Genomic DNA, 20,490 nt, shown 5'->3' on the forward strand with positions numbered 1-20,490 from the left:
CAAAAAATTATAAAATGGAAGCTTTATTCAAGGGTACAGGTGTTAATGCTAAACAATTTTAGTGTAACTAAAAAAAATTTTTAAATATTTGTATAATAGTTCCCATAGATAATGTGCTAAAGTAAAACTAGGTTACAGTAAAATATTATGGCAAATACCTGAAGCAGTTGCTGCCTGTTAATGCCTTGACCTTGGAAAGCTATACACAAAAAGATGGCATCATAAAACCGTGCAATTCTTATGAATATGTATGTGCTACTTGATAATAATGAATGTGGTACAGTCATGCATGCACTACAAGATAATGTTGTGCCCTTTTTTGTCTACAGGTTGATAAAAATTAAAGAGTGGGTGGACAAGTATGACCCAGGTGCCTTGGTCATTCCTTTTAGTGGGGCCTTGGAACTCAAGTTGCAAGAATTGAGTGCTGAGGAGAGACAGAAGTATCTGGAAGCGAACATGACACAAAGGTTAATTAGCATTCATTTTCCCTACACTTTATTATCAACTATTTCCTTGCAGTAATTTAATTGCTTGCGCTGATAGAATAATAAATGACAGAGTAATTACCATTATAAAGAGGGAATCTTCTCCTTTCTTTACCATGAGACAGAGTGAAAAGATTTATTTTAAATTAAGTTTTTAACTGTCATCTGTCATCTCCGTACAGTGTTTTAATTATAACATAGGTATTAGTTATGTATATTTTTGAGAAGGAATGATCGCCAAAACTCTTTCGTCATGTTCAGTGGGGGAGGGGAAAGGGCGAATCAGTTGCCGTAATTTTTTCTGAGTAACAGTAATATATTGTTTAAATATCAGATTTCAATCAAATAATTTTGTTTTTGTGGCCCCATTCCTGGAAATAATTAATTTTGGATGAAAATTGTCATAATTTTTCTTTTTTTAAATAATAGACAATTCAAAATACTATCTTCAGGCTAAGACAATTAAAATCAATTTTAGAAGAGAGGTTTTTAAAAATAGTTACTTGCTTTCTGACCCCTTCAAGTGTATTATGTAAGATGAGTGGTCATTTACTAATATCTTTAACATTTTCTGCTTGAAATGAGTAATTTTAGCTCTATACCAATTTCTGGCACAATCAACTTATGTGTTGGGTGAATTTGTTTCATTTGATTTCAGTGCTTTGCCAAAGATCATTAAGGCTGGGTTTGCAGCACTCCAACTAGAATACTTTTTCACTGCAGGCCCAGATGAAGTGCGTGCATGGACCATCAGGGTAAGATTCATACTTATTCATCAGCTATATCCAGTTCCACACTATTGAATTCAGATTGATATCACTGACTTTGAAGTTTGTCATGGTGGCGGTTAGCTAGTCATTACAGATGAGGTTTTTGTCCAGGATAACTTTAATTATTTGTGAGCTGCTGAACAGTGAAAGTGGAGCGGCATTGATTGAGGCAGGTAACAATTGATTCTGCCTATTACATAGTCTGAATTTCTTCATCCTGTAGAATCTGTCTACCCTCCTCCTGTGGTCAGAGATAAGACGCACCAGTATTGTGCTTGCTTAATCTGTGTGACTGGGTTTGTCTGCAGTGAAATTGATGTTGCTTTTCATTTTGTATTCACTAAGTTTGTTTGGGTTGCGGGTGGTTCTTTCCTCCTTTGCTTTGCTCGGATTACATTTTCAGCAATAAAAGCAATATGACATCATTATGCTCTTCATAGATACACAGTTGGGCTCAAAAAGCTAAACTCAATGTGTAATAATTCATGCCTTTTTAAATTCATAGAAGTAATGTTTATTTTTAGTGTTATATGTTCAGTCTTACTTCTTTAAAAATGTGATATGTATTTTAAAAATTGATGTATACTGACTACGACCAGAGAGAATGACTAATTTATTCCCAGAGGACAATAGAAACTGAACTGTAATGGTTTGCTTTTAAATTTAAATATATTGTAACACAGTAGTTACTATTGAAAAATATTTTGAAATGTATGTAATCCTAAATAGTATGTTACAGAATATAAAAATAATACCAGAACTTTTAGAAATAGTGTCTTATTCAGTCTTTTATTATGCTTTTTAAATATATGCTACACGATAAATTTTAGTGGTGCTCTGATTCCTGTTTTCAGTGACTACTGTAATTTATTGTTACATGTATTTTGATTTAGTATGGATAGAAACATGGAGGCAGTTCAACATAATGTTAAATGCCTTGTGTGAATGTGAGATTTGCTTTTCTTTTATCTCCTCTCCCCTTTGTAAAAAAATGTTTGATTGACTTCTAACCAAGGTCCTTTTATATAGATTTAAAAAATAATGTCAAAGCAAATCCAAGTTGGTAAACAAATTGCCAGAATTTATTTTTACTATATATTTTAAAGATGTATTTTAAAGCCTTAAAACTTTCTAACTTAAGTATGTGGAGGTAGCAAAGATAGCATGTTCTGGGCTTGAAAACGTAAAAGCTGGTTTATCTTAAGACTGATTGTAAGTATCCATGATTTAATGTGCTAAGATATTTAGTCAGGTAAGCATCAGTGAGTAGCCATATTAACCCAATACATCTTTTATTATAAAAACTGTGCTTTCTAGTGTCAGACTCCTTATCACTTTAACATGCTTTATTAAGCAGCCTTTAGGTCACCGTTATTTCTCAAATTTCTTTCCATGGTTATGTGTGTGTGGAATATATATCCTTGTAATATAACATATGGGGTAATTATAAGACATTTCTCTTCCTATATCAACTTGAATTTCCTTCATGATGGTTAGAGGCAGGGAATATTATGCAAAATGTTCAAAGATTTTATTATCGAAATTTTTTGAGAGTTTCACAATTATTTGCTGAATGCAGATTTCCAACATGATTTGCTGGAAATGCCTTTAAAATGCCCCTTTGTATATTGATTTTTATATGTTCTTTAGATGAGCTGAAATTTTGAGAGCTTTTTATCTTTTTAAGACCTTTGATAATTCAGCTTGAAAGTTACTTTAAAATCTATTTTTTTCCACTGTGAAGAATAGAAAATCGAAATGAAACCTACACCAAAACCAGACCACTGCTTCTAAATCAATAAAACAGTGGATGACTGTTAGGAAAAACAAAGCTATGCTTCTTTAATATCTACTGATCTATCTGTGCTAAATCTGCTGCATAGATACTACCCAGTGTTGAAAATGTACTAATTGTATACCTGACATCTTAACAGATATTCAACTAAGTTCTAGTTGAGCCCAACTGCTGATCAGAGAAAAGAAACTCTGTGCTTACAATCATCTTAAATGCAATTAGTTTTCTCTGGTCTTTCTTTTCAAAGAAAGGGACTAAGGCTCCTCAGGCTGCAGGAAAGATTCACACAGATTTTGAAAAGGGATTCATTATGGCTGAAGTAATGAAATACGAAGATTTTAAAGAGGAAGGTTCTGAAAATGCAGTCAAGGTAAAGAATTATTTTTATTTTTGTATTTCACAATGTTTCCATTGATGTGGTTATTCATGATAAAAATGAATGATAATTACCTTTTAAACTGAGTGTAGTCTAAAATAATGTAATAAGATGATCAGTGTTTAGTGTTACTATCAACTGACTTAAGAGCTATAGATGTTTACATACTTTTAGATCATTTTAAAAATGTGTGAATTGTCAGTACTTTTGTGGAGTTTTTTTCTATAATTGAAAAAATAGATTAGATTTAAGTAATTGTAAATAATTTCAAAGAATTTGTTCACTCATGGCCAATGAAAAATTATACTTATTACATTTGAATATCTGAAGTATAATATATATGCTTATGATTACTTCAAGAATAGAAATAGAAACTTAGTTAAGTAAAAGCTCTTCTTTCTAAAACTTCATGGTTTTACTTGTTTGTTGTTTAAAGATACTTGGGGATTTGATTTGCTTTCTCAACACTAGAGGGCAGGTCCAAAATTGTGCTTTATTTTAGCTAATAAGGATAATTTGGTTTGCAGACACTAATAGTGAAGCAGTTTTATACATGAGTGGTAGATGATTTTTTAAATGTAAATTCTGTTGCAAAATTAATTTTGTTTGATTTATTAGATGTTACTTAGAGAAATCTAGCAATTTCTAATATAGATAGATTAGCTGATTAAACTGACGTTGTAGGACAGTTCTTTAATTTAATATTTGAAGACTACCATAGAAAATGTTATAGAATTTAAAGAAGATTCTTGTGTTTACTATTTCATAAGTTGAAAGGAATACAAAAAAGTTTATTTCAGGTTTAGTTTATTTTCATTGGTATCATTGGAAAGGTCATATTGAACAGCAGGACTTTAATAGAACTGTTGGAACACCAGGAAGAGGAGGGGAAATTCTTGGTATACTTGGTTCAATGTTGAAGGAGAACCATTTTGTTTTTTTAAAAGAGTGGAAGGAGTAACAGTTTACAAATAAACACGGTTGTTAATTTTTCAGTGGCGGCATCTGTATAGATATAGGTAGGTATGCAAATACTGAGATGGAACTTTGTCAGGAATACTAATTAGACTTGAACAAAAATCTCAGATTATTTGTCAACATGCTACATCATGTTGGCATATCTGTTTTTCATAAGGAAGATAAAAATGAGGATGTTTTCTATTACTAGAATTCAGAGATCAGATGCTTGTTTTTTTATACTCTTGAAATGGTAAGCCTGTTTACCAATCCTTAGTAGATCTATGTAAGTATTTCCTTTAACAATTGAGAGAAACTTTATAATATCCAATAAATAGTGTTTCCTGCTTATAAGACTATTTACCACTAACTGGCAGTTTTTATACTATAAATTAGAAAGGGTTGACTCTGACATTTTCACCTAGGATACCATTAAATATTTTACATTGTTTTAACCTCCAAAACTAATATTTCAAAATTTGAAGTCCAAGTAAAATGAAGCATTTATGAATTGCTCTATGCTCCTTTATTCAATAAATGTTTACTTTCAGATTATCAAGTAGGTTTTAGATTTGAGGGCAAGATTGTGTATATGTGTATGTATGTATATATATTTCTAACACCAGTGCAGCATAACTAATTTAATGCCAGTGCTGTGAACTATATACTGAATAGCTCTGTGTGGGCTTTGTAGTCTACAGGGATATCACATTATTAGCAATCATATCTGCTTAGGCAAAGCTGGCTTCTACAGATGGCTGCTTTCAAGTGCAAATGAACTGGTTAGACGTGTCTTGTTTAATACATACTCAAGATTCACAAATGGGTATTGATTTTTTTTTCAACCAGTGTTTCTGATAGCAGTGGAAATGGATTAAATGGTCTCTAGAGAATTTAAAGGAACACTGTCACTTTTAATTAATAGTAAACTTGAGTGGTAACAAAGTATATAAAGTTACATTAATATATCATGTCAATATGTACTTGATTTATATTGTCTATATAGTTTTATAACAGTGGGCTATAGATTCTAGAAATAAGTAGCTCATGGCCTTCAATACATTGCATGTCTTTATAAAAATATGAATATATGTGTTTATATATGTGTGTATATGTGTGTGTGTATATATACATATGCATTTTAGAATGGTAGAGTACATTACATTGGCTTTTTAGAAATAAGTTTTATATATTCTTCATATATTTATATTCTTTTAAAATCAGGACAGTTTTATACGTGGTCTAGATAATTGACAATATGCTTACTAGGGCTCTGCAATCTGGTTTGTTGATTTTACCCTCAGATGTATGATCTTTATTAGTGTTTTTGTTACAGATTGGTATAATTTCACTTGGCTTTGGACATTCTCATCAATATCTGCAAAGAGAAGCACTAATCCTGTTGGGCAAAGGTTTCTTCTTAATACATTCTAACAGAAGGGAAATACTTTTGAGAATTTCCTCCAAAAGATCCTCAAGTCCTTATTGTTGAGGAGTCCATGGTGGGGTCATGTGGGACCATGTCAGCTGTGTGCAGTGTTAAGTGTGGGTGCTGCAGAGCCTGTTGTACTTAGGGTGAAGTCAAGTTCATGCCATGGACTAAACTTGGTTTTCTGGAACTGCTGCTTGCTTCTATTAAAATTACCAGCAGATTGCATGTCTGGATCTGCATACCAGCAGGTGGAATCAGTTGCTTTGCCGACTAATTTACAAGTGGAAGAAATATCTGTCTTTGCAACTGCAACCTGTTAGAGTCTCCTTGTAACTAGGGCCATTAGTCAGGAAACCATATGATGAATTCTAGTACATACTTCTATGTATAGACATTGTCAAGACTAAATTTTAAAAACTACAAGGAAACAGTTCAGAATCTTACACAATAACTGATCATAATTTTCCTTATACCAACTATATTTTTGGCATCACCAGTCTCACCAAAGGATTTCTTTAAGCAAATAAAGCAGCTTTTAACTAGTTATATAGTCTTTTTCTTTCTGCCTGGTTTGATCTGTTTTGTTACAGTGACTTGCTGGATGTTTGCAGACACATCAGAAATGTACCATAAACAGCATGTAATGAAACTTAATGATATTGGTATAATTACATTTATGTACCAACAGTTTAGTGGAGAATACATTATGATTATGTATATATGGAAAATCTAGTTCTGCCCAAATCAAGAATACTTTGCTTCTCTCCAAGTCTAGTTTTGAACTTGTATGCCTTCCTATGTTTCATTTTTTTCTTTTTTTATATCACCCAAGTAGTATAATACTTTTTATATCTGCTGCCACCATTTACCCTGTGTGTTTAGTTGTAAAATAACAGCCCATTTCCTCTATATTTTCTGTTTGCAGGCTGCTGGAAAGTACAGACAACAAGGCAGAAATTATATTGTTGAAGATGGAGATATTATCTTCTTCAAATTTAACACACCTCAACAACCGAAGAAGAAATAAAATTTAGTTATTGCTCAGATGAACATACAACTTCCAAAAGGCATCTGAGTTTTTTAAAATTAAAGTTTCTGAAAACCGATGGGACAAATAAAGTTGGGGAGATGGGAATCTTCAACAAATCAATTATTTTTATTTGTTTTAAATTAAAATACTGTGTACCCCCCGACCCCCCAATGAAATGCAAGTTCACTAAATGTGAACAGCTTTGCTTTTCACGTGATTAAGACCCTACTCCAAATTGTAGAAGCTTTTCAGGAACCATATTACTCTCATGATACTTCATTAATCTCCATCCTGTATGCCAAGCCTGACACATTTGACAGTGAGGACAATGTGGCTTGCTCCTTTTTGAATCTACAGATAATGCATGTTTTACAGTACTCCAGATGTCTACACTCAATAAAACATTTGACAAAACCAGCCTTGGTGTGTTTGGGGATGTCTGTATTGACTGACTGTGGTGTGCTGAATGTGATACGGCACCTGGTGGTTGCTGATTACGGAATTTTAAGGCGTATGTATGACACAGTAACTGGCAGTGTGGGGCAGCTGCAATTGTGTCTTAAAAGTGAGGCTTTCATGGGAATCAGAAGAATAGTATACCAGGGATTTGTCTCAAAAAAGTTAATTAATTTATAGATCAACATTTATTGAAAGATGATAGCAATGATATTATGAGGGATATGAAATAGGTGAATCTGACCACAAAGAAGAAAATTCTGTTTCAAAAATTAAAGAATTTTGTTTGTTATTGTTGTTCTGACCATATTGAAAAGAGGTTCACTTTTAATCTTTCCTTTGAAATTATTAAATTGTAAAAACGGACCCATTGATGTCTGGTAGGTTATGTTTTGCTTCAATTCAGCACTGTGTATTTTGCTGATTTTGAAATACTAAGATCAGACTTTGGAAATTTAAAAAATTCTTTCATTCTTACTCTTCAGATATTTGAGAGCAGTTGAAGTGGTAGTATGGGTAAGTTAAGCACTTCTTAACATTGTAGCAGAAAAGTCCAAAAGAAAGACTAGAACAAACTGGTACTTTGGAGACCCTTTGCCACTTAGCCTTCTCATGTGATGATGACCTTAAAGCTCTCTCAGCCCTGAACCTCCCTTTCTCTCCCATGGTTCCATTCCTGTGAGACCTCCCTTCCTGTCCTCATCCTCTGCCCTTTTGTCCTCTTCTGTGACCACAGGACCATTTCCATGGAATGCAGATTCATACCCAGCCAGCCTTTGCCTCTACTGTATCGCTTTGGGACTTTAAAGATGCAGAAATATTAAAACACACATAAACTTAAAATGGAAAGTTACCAAATGTAGCACAAGAGGCAAGAAAACGGGTGATTTTTAAAGGAGATGTGGCTATATGTAGGAAAGGATAAAGAGGATGAGGTTGAGTCGTGAATATAATTCAGAAGCTCTCCAGTGAGTATTTTTTTAGTATCAAACAGTGATCTTTTGCTAACATAAAAATGAGTAAACTACAGCAGAGAAATAAGAATAAAGCTAATGAAGGGTTTTTAAAAAGAACTAAGTAAAACAAATAAAACTAGGCTACAGGTGTAGCTGACCAAGTTTGCTGTGAAAAATCCTTGTTATATCTATTTCTGTATTGGAGTAATGTGTAGATTAGTGGATTGTTAGGGATTTCAGCAGTATAAGAAAGAATCAAATATCTTGCTTTTGGGTCTTCCCAAAGTAAATTGCATAGACTTCTTAAAGAAGTTTGAAATCAGTAAAAAGACGTTAGGATCCTGTAATTGTACTTTGTCTAGCTTCTAATGTGATAATTGCACATTGCACAACAGAACCATTAATAAGAGAAAGAAGTTAGTTTTGAGGTAACTGCATTCATTAGGGGCTGAAAATCAATGTAAAAAATGTTGGATTTGGTTAGAAGTTCTGCAGCATTGTATGTACATATACAAAGTTTCATTTTCTCCGAAAGTTGAGAATTCCAAGAAGAACTGTTACATGTAATCACATATGTGCCTATATCTAAACGTTTTCCCTCCTTTAATATTGATATAGTTCATGTATTTTAGGATGTTATATAAATATTTTTGCATGTATCTGTAGCTCCATCTTAATCAAATTTATGGTTAAAAGAGATTTGAGGCCAGGCATGGTGGCTCACACCTGTAATCCCAACACTTTGGGAGGCCAAGGTGGGAAGATCACTTGAGCACAGGAGTTTGAGACCAACCTGTGCAACATCATGAAACATCGTCTCTACAAAAAAAAAAAAAAAAAATTAGCTGGGCATCATGGCACCTGTAGTCCCAGCTACTTAGGAAGCTGAGATGGGAGGATTGATCAGTCGCTTGAGCCTTGGAGGTAGAGGCTACTGTGAGCCATGATCATGCCACTGCACTCCAGCCTGGGCAACAGAGTGAAACCCTGTCTCCAAAGAGAGAGAGAGAGAGACTTGAGAAGGCTTGTGCCCAAAGCTTCAAGAAACTTTGTGATAGCATTTAGTTGTGTTTTATCATGGTTACCTTCATAACATGCATTTTGCGCATGGCTCAGAGCAGAACCAGATCTCCCAAGGAAGCACAAATAGTTTTCGTTGCTAACTTAGTTATGAGTGAAGCCTCTGTTCACTTATAACTTGCCAGTTTCATTGGTGGAATAAGCCCCCTTACTCATGATTCATCAATATTCTTATATTAGAATTCCAGTTTGATGTTTGTCTCTAGTTGTCTGTGTGTAATATTCCCAAAGCTCCTTTGGAACAACCCCGTCTCCTTTCATTCAGAGAGTCAGAGACGGTATCTCCTCCTCCTGCCTCTTCTATTCTGATTAGTCTACTTAAATTTACTTGATGCTCTTTTTATTTTACAAGAAACTTGAAAGATGTTGGTTGTTTCTAATGGCAAACTACTTTAGCTGGGAAAATTCGTTTCAACTTACTTAAAGTTTGTAAAATACACTATGGTGATAAAATAAAAGAGCTAGGTTTGACTTTTGAGTGACTTTTTGTCTCCTAACTGGCTTTGGGCCCCTTATAAAAACTGACCATTCTTGCATCACCTTCATGGTCTGTGAATATCCCAAACCACTTTTAAATTAGTACTTCAGTGAAAAGCCTTGTGTTGCAATTAGGAAGTATAAAAAAGAAGGGACTCACGTGACCACCCAGGCAACAAGCACTTCACAGAGTTCTCCAACCACACATGTAATCTGCTCTTTGGCTCTGCAGGTCTAGGAACTAATTTTCTTCAGCTCAGCAATGCTGTGTTATAACACTTTCCAAACATCTAAGAGCCTAATTTATAAATTAGAATGGCAAGTTCTTCATTTACAGCAGATGTTCCTGATATATCGGTAACAGATGCTAATTAAGGCCCATCCATCCTCAGGAGTCAGGAGGCCAGGATCTGTACCTGACTGTACTGCTTCCTAGTTGTATGACCTTAGTTATACAAGCTACTTACCCACTCAGAATCTGTTTCCTCACCTGTAAAATGAGGATAATAGGACCACCCTCATGGGGTTTTTGTGAGGGTTAACTTACGTATACATGGAAAATGCTGAAGCTGCTTAGTACCTAGTAAGTGCTCAATAAATGTTAGCAATTCTTTTCATTTGTTTGAGGTGCTTGCTGCTTGTGTCTACTCAAGAGGCAAAACTATAGAATGTTGCTTTGTAAAATTAGAAGAGAGCAACATAAATGTTCTTTAGGAAATCACTTCCAGGATCTCTCTAAATGGATGTCCCCGATTGAGAATACTTCTGTCTGCTTAATCAACAAGTCAGTTTATTATTCTTTCTCTGTAAGGTCACAATGGAAAGATGAGCACAAATACTTAACGATGGATATTTCTTCTAAAGAAACATGAGAATAGGAGATAACGATTTGCCTATTCAGCATCACAGACTTCCACCATCTCTAGAATGACCAACAGACTTCTTTTTTTTTTTTTTTTTAATTATACTTTAAGTTCTAGGGTACATGTGCATAACGTGCAGGTTTGTTACATATGTATACTTATGCCATGTTGGTGTGCTGCACCCATCAACTCGTCAGCACCCATCAATTCATCATTTATACAGACTTCTTAATGAAACCTGAGAGGAACTGGCCAGGCACATTACCTCACGCCTGTAATCCCAGCACTTTGGGGGGCCGAGGCAGGCCCAGTAGTTTGAGACCAACCTGGGCAACATAGCAATACCCTGTCTCTACAAAAAATAAAAAGGAAAGGAACTTAGTCATATGAGTTGGGATTCTCCAATCCATCTCTTCCTTTCATTCTGAATGTATGCTGCTTGTGTCAGAGAATGATTTATTCGATGCCATTCCAGGGGAACATTTCTGTATCTGCTTTCTTACTATGGATTATAGAGTTGCTTTCACACTTAGGCAAGCAACTAAGTAGGAAGCAGCCTTCATAAGGCGTCTGTGTGTGTGGCCTGCGTTTGAAGCTCTCATCCGTGAATCAGCGCATTCTGTTTCCACAGAACCTGGGAAAGATGGGCAAACAGTGAGATGTCCTATTCTTTGACTCTTCTTCCTCTGGTCTTATAAATTGCTTTTTTTTTTTTTTTTCTGGTGAGATAACGCATTTTGGTTGCCATAGGGGACAAGGAATAGGTCACATCTTCATTTAGTTACATGGTAGCATATTTCCCTAGTCCTCTTGATACAGTTTTATAAAACACTGTGTTCAGGATCATAATAAACTCCTATCTTTTGGAAGGGGGTTATTTGCAGATTATTTGATCCTGTCTATGTTGATTTAACGCTAAGGAAAGGACATTAGAGGAGGCCTGAGGGGGTGCTACTTGTCTACCAGAACGCGTTCCTCTTTCTAATTTGTGTAGAGTACAGCGGGGTGCGTGGCTGTCCTGCTGTAGACTGTTTCCTGGCTTCCTTGCAGCCAGATGAAGGCCACATGGCTAAGTTCTCATGGGTGGAATATGAACAAAGTTATGCAGGCTGATTCCAGACCTCTTACACACCTAGATGCGTGCTCCCCTCACATGCCCCTCACGTGCTCTTCCAGAGCACGCGCCATTAATAATGCATATGAGGACAACACCCAGGGGACAGTGGACCTGCATGGCAGCAGCTTGGATCTCTGAATGACTGTGGGGAACAGAGCTACCCAGTAACTTGGCTGCTTACCTTGGGGCTGGTACATGAAAGAAAAAGAAAAATGAATTTGAGTGTTCTTTAAGCTACTATATTTGAGCTACCATATTTCCGTCGTAACAGCTTAGCTTTTTACCCTAGCAAATATGTAGACACATTTGCTCTACTTGTTTCCATTATACTAAATTTGGAGTTTATAGCTCCTGTTCTGTTATGAACACAGCTTTATAGAGTGGAAAGAGCTTTTGATCAGTTCTGGAATCAGATTCCACTTCCACTACTTAGATGTCATCTTGTGCGCGTTAACTCTTCCGGCCTTATGTTCTTCCTATGTATAATGAAGATAACGCTAATGTGTGGATTAAAGGGCCTAGTATCAAAGGACTGAGGAGAATTCCAGATATAAGCCGCTCAATAAATGCCAATTCCCGTACAGTTCTTTTTAACATCACCTAAAAGGAAGCACCATTAACAGGCCCAATCTTTATATACAACACACAAGAAAATTACAGAGCATGTTTTTCTGTTACTTTACCTACCCCGAGGAAGAAATGTTAATCTTTTAATGTTGCTAAAGAATATTCTGAAAGGAAATTTTGGTATTGAGTGGTAAGTGTTGACATCTTGCTAATAACACGTCAGGATTTCAGGTAAATCATTGAATTTTCAGACTGAAAATGTCGTTTGAGAGTATCTTGCTTAACTCATCTACTATGAAAGACATTACTGAAAAGGAGGAAGATTAAGTGGCTTACCTGAAGTCACATAGCGAGACTAAATAGTGCTAACCACAATGACCACTGGTGAGATAATAAACTGCCAAAAATTAATTTATAAATTAGTTATTTGTAAGTTGGAATTAATTTTCTCACAGAAAATTGTGATTATACTTTCAGAGTAGCCACAAAAATCTATTGAACACAGTGTTACTGAAGTGCTTTAGGGGGTCTTGGGCAACCAAGAAAAAAAAGAAAAAGAGTAAGAAAGTCCAAACATCTCAGCTTAACAGCTGATGATCTGGCTACAGTGTACGTCACCGGTTTTCTCTGCCATTATTCATTTTCTTGTACAGATACAGGTAAATTACCTAACCAACATTGCAGAGCTAATGATTTCCTCTGTAAAAAAAAAAGATTGATTGTCCATAATTTTAAAACCAGTACAGTAGAGCATTCTTTGCATTGAATGATTCATATTGGCCTTAATGAATAAAACAAGGTTGGGTGAGTACAATGAAGATTCCATCAGTTTTGATCAAATAAGCTTGAAAATTTTCAGCAATTCGTGATTTTCCCATTGAACCCTGCCTAGTACACTCAGAAGCAGTTTCTTTTTTAAAAAAAAGTAACTGATTAAGGGTAAGTAGAGATGAGAAAACAAACAGATCCTTGTGGTTCTCTTTTTTTTTTTAAACCTTACTCTCCCTTCTCCAAATTATTAGTACCAGAAAAATCATAAAGGAGTACTCATCCTAAAGAAATGAGAATATTGAGCCTTCATAAAGTGCATATGTTTGGTAAGATTTTAAAGATGTTGACTAGAAATTATATCAATATATAAAGTACACAAAAAAAAATTGTTAATGCTTAGAATGACCACATTTCACAATTGAACAGAGTATATTATTTCAGAAACCATAATAAAGAACTGGCGTTTGTAGAAGAGAGGGTAAATTATTTTCTATGATCCAAATAATTAAAATACGTATCAGTTATAGTAAGATTCAATTGTAGTAGCAAAAACAATTGGAAACCATTTAAATGTCCATCAATACAGGAAAATGGTGACATGAACTATAATACATCCATACAAAAGAATATTGTTGGCCATTAAAAGAATAAAGTACATCCTTGGCTGGGCGTGGTGGCTCATGCCCGTAATCCCAGCACTTTGGGAGGCTGAGGTGGGTGGATCACTTGAAGTCAGGAGTTCAAGACCAGCCTGACCAATATGGTGAAACCCTGTCTCTACTAAAAACACAAAAATTAGCCAGGCGTGGTGGTGCATGCCTGTAATCCCAGCTACTTGGAAGGCTGAGGCAGGGGAATTGCATGAACCCAGGAGATGGAGTTTGCAGTGAGCTGAGATCATGCCACTGCACTCCAACCTGGGTGACAAAGCAAGACTCCATCCCCCCCCCAAAAAAAAAAAAAAGACTAAAGTACATCTTATATGAGCCAGCATAGAGAGAGTTCTTAATCGCACAGCTTTGTGAAAAAGCGCCTTGCAGAGTGATAGAGTGTGACCCCAGAGGTAACCGCAGTTAACTGGTATGTATCCTTCTAAATAGTTATCAATATATTTACAAATATGTACACATCTACATATTCATTGGATCATCCTATACATTGTGTTATGTAATTTCATCTTAAAGAACTGAACTAAAGATTTGAAGGCAATGTAAAAATGCATCTAGAATTATTACATCATATTTGATAACTTATTTAAGTTAAATAATTCATTTAAGCCAAGACTTAAGTGGAAATGATCCAGCCATCAAAGCAAGTGTGATGGGAGCCTCTGAGGTAGGAGGACCAGCAAACGTAGAGGCTGTGAGACAGGAAAGAGCCTGGGGTGGCTGAAGCATAATGAGAGAGGGGAACCAGGCAGGACCTTGCATGTATGATAAGGAACTGAGATTTTATTCTGACTGAAATGGATAGCCATTAGAGGGTTTCGAACAGGAGAGCTAGACTTTGAAAAATAACCTGGCTTCCGAACCCCTCTGCCATCTTACCAAGTCTTTCCAGTCGTGAGAGCCCCCTGTGAGGACGAAGCTGAGGTGCTGGCTGAAGTACAGAGGAGAGGTGGAGGAGGGTCCGGGGGAGCAGGAAGCAGAGAGGTCAGGAGCCAGAGAACTGCAGCCGACGGCCATGACTGTCCAGGGCACCATGGCCCGATAGACCCATAGTGGGACACATACATGTAATTTAAATGTTCCTACCACAACATTTTTGACTTTGGCTTTTTTGTTTGTTCATTTTGAGACAGGATCTCACTCTGTCACTGAGGCTGGGATGCAGTAGTGTGAACAGAGCTCACTGCAGCCTCAAACTCCTGGCTCAAGCAACACTCCTGCCTCAGCCTCCTGAGTAGCTGGGACACAGGCATATCTCAGCCTCTTGAGTAGCTGGGACCACAGGCATATCTCAGCCTCTTGAGTAGCTGGGACCACAGGCATATCTCAGCCTCTTGAGTAGCTGGGACCACACCACAGGCATATCTCAGCCTCTTGAGTAGCTGGGACCACAGGCATATCTCAGCCTCTTGAGTAGCTGGGACCACACCACAGGCATATCTCAGCCTCTTGAGTAGCTGGGACCACAGGCATATCTCAGCTTCTTGAGTAGCTGGGACCACAGGCATATCTCAGCCTCCTGAGTAGCTGGGACCACAGGCACCCACCACCACGCCTGGCTAATTTTTTAATTTTTTGTAGAGACAGGGTCTTGCCATGTTCCCCAAGCTGGTCTCAAACTCCTGGGCTCAAGCAGTCCTGCCTCAGCCTCCCAAAGTGCTGGGATTACAGGCATAAGCCACCATGCCCAACACAACCACATTTTTAAAAAGAAACAAAATTCATATTAATGATTTGTTTAACTCAATGTGTCCAAAATTTTGTCATTTTAACATGTAATCAAGAAGCGAAATTCATATTAATGATTTGTTTAACTCAGTGTGTCCAAAATTTTGTCATTTTAACATGTAATCAACCTAAAATTATTAATAAGATATTTTAGAATACTTACTTTCATACAAAGTTCTTAAAACCTAGAGTATATTTTATACTTATAACACATCTCGATTCAAACTAGCCACATTTCCAGTGCTCAGTGACTTCATATGACTTGAGGCTACTGAATTCGACAGTGCAGGGCTTTACTTTTCTCCTAAGAGATTTACACTGAAGCTTCATCCCCATCTGATTTCAACGCGTCATAAAAAACCCACTCGGGCCGGGTGTGGCCACTCACGCCTGTTCCATTGTAGAGGACAAGAGGTACAACAGTTATAGTAGTACCAATGAGATTCGCTCTTGAGCTTAGTAGAAACAAAAAGATGCAACCTGATTTCCACTGTTCGCTGGAGGAAGGATTGAGAAGACATATTGATGGGCTGGATGCAAGTTGGGAAGGAAAGAATCAAGAATGACTTGTAGCTTTTTAGCCTAGCACATGGATGCATGGTGGTGCCATTGACTGAGATGGGAAAGACTTGGGGGTCAAACAGGTGTGACAGTGTGTGCAGAGGTGGGAATCAAGAATCTGTTTTGAATGTAGATGACATTACCTGACTTCAAGACTTAACCATAAAGCATCCAGGGACTGTGGCTCACGCCTGTAATCCCAGCACTTTGGGAGGCCGAGGTGGGTGGATCACCTGAGGTTAGGAGTTTAAGACCAGCCTGGCCAACGTGGTGAAACCCTGTCTCTACTAAAAATATAAAAATTAGTCAGGCATGGTGGCGGGTGCCTGTAATCCCAGCTACTCAGGAGGCTGAGGTAGGAGGATTGCTTGAACCCAGGAGGCAGAGGCTGCAGTGAGCAGAGACTGTGCAACTGCACTCCAGCCTGGGCAGCAGAGTGAGACTGTGTCTCAAAAAAAAAAAAAAAAAAAAAAGTCCAGGTGCGGTTGCTTATAACTGTAATCCCAGCACTTTGGGAGGTCAAGGCGGGCGGATCATCTGAGGTCAAGAGTTCCAGACTAGCCTGACCAACATGGAAAAACCCCACCTCTACTAAAAATACAAAATTAGCTGGCCGTGGTAGCATGTGCCTGTAATCCCAGCTACACGGAGGCTGAGGCAGGAGAATCACTTGAACCTGGAGGGTAGAGGTTGCAGTGTGCTGAGATCGTGCCACTGCACTCCAGTCTGGGCAACAAGAGTGAAACTTTGTCTCAAAAAAAAAAAAAAAAAAAAACTTACTATAAAGCTCCAGTAATCAAGAAAGTGTGGTGCCGGTGAAAAAATAGACCAAAAAAAAAAAAAAAAACAATAGAACAAAATGGAGAGTCCAGAAAAAGACCCACATAAATGTAGTCAACTGACTTTTGACAAAGGAGCAAAGGCAATAAAATGGAGCAGTGATAGCCTTTTCAACAAATAGTGCTGGAACAACTGGACATTCACATGCAAAAAACTAAATCTAGACACACAGACCTTACTCTTTACAAAAATTAACTCAAAATGAATAATGGACCTAAAGGTAAAACACAAAACTATAAAAATCCTGGAAGATAACACAGGAGAAAATCTAGATGGGCTTGGGTTTGGCGAGGACTTTTTTTTAGATACAACATCAAAGACATGATCCACAAAAGAAAGAATTGATAAGCTGACGTGCATTAAAATTAAAAACTTCTCTACGAAAAACTGTCAAGAGAATGACAGACTGGGAGAAAATATTTGCAAAGGACATATCTGATAAAGAACATTTCTGGACTGTTATCCAAAATATGCAAAGAACTTAAAACTCAAAAATAAGAAAATGAACAACCCAATTAAATGTATTGAGGATAGGTTGGAGATGGCCATTAAACATCCTTGGGTAGATATCAGACTGGGTAGATAGCAAGACCAATTGTTGTGTCTGAAGCTCAAGGAAAGTTTGAGGGAGCAGGTATATAAATTTAGAATATTACTATATGGATGTTACTTAAAACCTGAGGGCCAGAATAGCTCACCTAGACAAGAGAGAACAGAAAGAGAAGAGGAGAGGGCCCAGGAATGAGCCTAATGCAAAAGGTCTCTGGAAAGAGGAGGGGCCAGCAAATTGCAGCCAAAAAAAAAAAACTGCCGAAGCCGGACATGGTGGCCCACGCCTGTAATCCCAGCACTTTGGGAGGCTAAGGCAGGCAGATCACTTGAGGCCAGGAGTCCAAGACCAGCCTGGCCAACGTGGTGAAACCCCATTTCTACTAAAAGTACAAAAATTAGCCAGGCATGCTGGTGCACAGCTGTAATCCCAGCTACTCAGGAAGCTGAGGTGGGAGGATCCCTTGAACTCGGGAGACAGAGGCTGCAGTGAGCAGAAATGGTGCCACTGCACTGCAGCCTGGGCAACAGAGCAAGACCTTGTCTCAAAAAAAAAAAAAAAGAAGAAGAAGCCAATGAGAAAGGAACAAACCAAGAGAGGATGGTGTCAGAGCAGCCCGGGGACAGAAAAACGGTCTCAAGAAGAGACAAATGTTGCTGAGCAGTTGAAAAAAAGTGAAGATGAAAGATGTGCTGCTTGAGGGTGGAGCACGGTGGCTCACGCCTGTAATCCCACACTTCAGGAGGCCGAGGCAGGAGGATCACCTAAGGTCAGGAGTTTGAGACCAGACTGGCCAACATGGTGAAACCCCGTCTCTACTAAAAATGCAAAAATGAGCCGGGTGTGGTGGCGGGCACCTGTAGTCCCAGCTACTCAGGAGAGTGAGACAGAAGAATCGCTTAAACCCGGGAGGAGGAGGTTGCAGTGAGCCGAGATCGCACCACTGCACTCCAGCCTGGGTGACAGAGCAAGACTCTGCCTCAAAAAAAAAAAGAAAGAAAGAAAAAAATAATCCAGCCCTTTGAGAGGCCAAGGTGGAAGTATCACTTGAGGCCAGGAGTTCAAGACCAGCCTGGGCAACATAGTAAGACTCTGTCTCTACCAAAAAATAAAAAATAAAAAATAACTGAATGTAATGATTGTGCGACTGCTTTGAGTGACAGAGCAAGACCCTGTCTCAAAAAAAAAAAAAAATTAAAAAAAAAAGTATGTGCTGCTTCACAAGTTCTATTTAATTTGAAAGCAAGTTCGGATTACTCTTTTGAGAAGTTTTGCTGTAAAGGGGACAAGAGAAATGGAAATGGGGGAGATGGGAAGCAAAGAGGTTTCTGTTGTTGGTAGGTTGACTGCAGATTTTTTAGGAATGGAGCGTGCCAGGGCATGTTTGGATATTGAGTGGAATGTTCCCGAGAGGAGGAGAGCTGGAGGCTGATGAAGCAAGAGAGAGAAGGATGACAAAAGAGACCCAGTCCTTAAGAAGCTACGGCGGATGAGAACCGGAGCCTAGGTAGAGGGACTGGCCTTTGGTGGAAGCAGGAATGCTTCCAGTAAATAGAAGGGAAGGCAGGACTAGATGTGTAGCTTCCGTTTTCTCAGTGAAGTTGGAGTGAACGCCATCAGCAGAGCGGGTGTGGAAGGAGTGGATGTGAAAGGAAAGGAGAAGGTTTGACACAGCCCTCTTCAATGTGCACTGTTGTTTTTTAAACCTAAATTCCAAGAACTAACACAGAACCCTGCAGGGCCCCGTTCATGAACTCTTTCGTTACTGGATTGTTTCACAGGTGACAACATTTTATCAACCCGGGCGGTCGACAGCGCTTCCCAGCTAGGGGTCAGTCCTAGGAGAACCAGGCCCTCTGACTCCTCCACGCCTATTCTTTACTTGGCTCCAGGGAATAAAAAATACGAGGGTTTCAGTAATCTCTCATTAGGCTCTGGCTTTTATCTTCCCATTTTTGTGATAAGATTCCTCAGTTCTTGCTCTAAAGAGGCCCACCAAATCTGAGCAGCCTCTATTTGGGGCAACTACACTTCTTCGAGAAAGTTCCGTCCCTTTCGTAGAACAGAGCAGTCCTGGCTGCTGATATCAATGATGTAAATGGGACAGGGGCTGCGGAGAGTGACGTGTTTGGTTCACGGCCTCTCGCTGCAATCCTTTGAAATCCCATGGAAGTGCAGACAAGAGACCACCCCTTGAACTTTTGAGGCTCTTGTCTGAGTGGATTAACTAATTCTGTTTACTAATATCTCTCTTCTCCCACTGAGGATCCTTGTCTTTAGAATTCAGTGTTCTTTTTGCTTCAAACAAAGCTTCCAGTTTCCTGCTCTTCTGATCACAGCATGAGAGCAAGCTGATTTGCTTTGGTCAAATGTTGTGTGTAAGTGATTTCAGTGATTTGGCATATTATATTTGTGTCATTTTGGGGTGAATTCCAGGGACCTTGGGACATCATTACTTTAAACTTGAAAATAGATTTAATGAAGAACTGTATTTCTAGGGAAGAGACTTGGTCAAGTTTTATTTCCAGGGAAGGAGGCTATTCTGTGGCTTAACTCCTACAAAGCCACGTATGATATCTGGTTTGACTGAGGGCTTTATCCAATTTGACAGTATATAGCAAATGGAAGATGTATTTCCTTATTATGCACTCTTTGAATAGTAATGATGAACTCAGGCTTTGGGACCAGGGTCCCACTTTCACCTGTTAATGCCTCCAGACATCACAAACACTACTGATTGTTTAACCATCGCCATCTCACAAACCCACCACACCCCCTTTTCCTTGCCAACAAAGTCTCATTCTGCTCCATAGAGCGAGTGTGCTCAGCTTCAGGAAATGAATCATTATGGCTCTAAATTCATCATGATATTCCACTTCTCCTTTGCCAGTGACAGGGCTAGGCAGGTGAGCCAGCACTGGCCTGGAAAGTATGAGGGTTTGGGGAGGGGGCTTGGCAAAGCTTTGCAGGGGAAATTTTTCCTCCCTGATACAAAAAGGGAGACAAGA

The 20,490-nt window shown here is 38.1% G+C and overlaps 1 protein-coding gene across 1 annotated transcript in view; it reads left to right on the forward strand.

Annotated features, from left to right (window-relative positions):
- The window catches only part of OLA1 (Obg like ATPase 1), a 178,076-nt gene extending 170,811 nt beyond the window's left edge, over positions 1-7,265 (forward strand). Inside the window, exons 8-11 of the mRNA XM_033231094.1 lie at positions 330-470; positions 1,147-1,243; positions 3,301-3,423; positions 6,744-7,265. Coding sequence (XP_033086985.1) covers positions 330-470; positions 1,147-1,243; positions 3,301-3,423; positions 6,744-6,845 — 463 coding nt within the window. The 3' untranslated portion in view covers positions 6,846-7,265. The remainder of the gene's footprint in view (positions 1-329; positions 471-1,146; positions 1,244-3,300; positions 3,424-6,743) is intronic.
- Positions 7,266-20,490: the final 13,225 nt, after the last annotated feature.

This window comes from Trachypithecus francoisi, unplaced genomic scaffold, assembly GCF_009764315.1.
Source record: "Trachypithecus francoisi isolate TF-2019V2 unplaced genomic scaffold, Tfra_2.0 Lachesis_group13, whole genome shotgun sequence".
Classification (NCBI taxonomy): Eukaryota; Metazoa; Chordata; class Mammalia; order Primates; family Cercopithecidae; genus Trachypithecus; species Trachypithecus francoisi.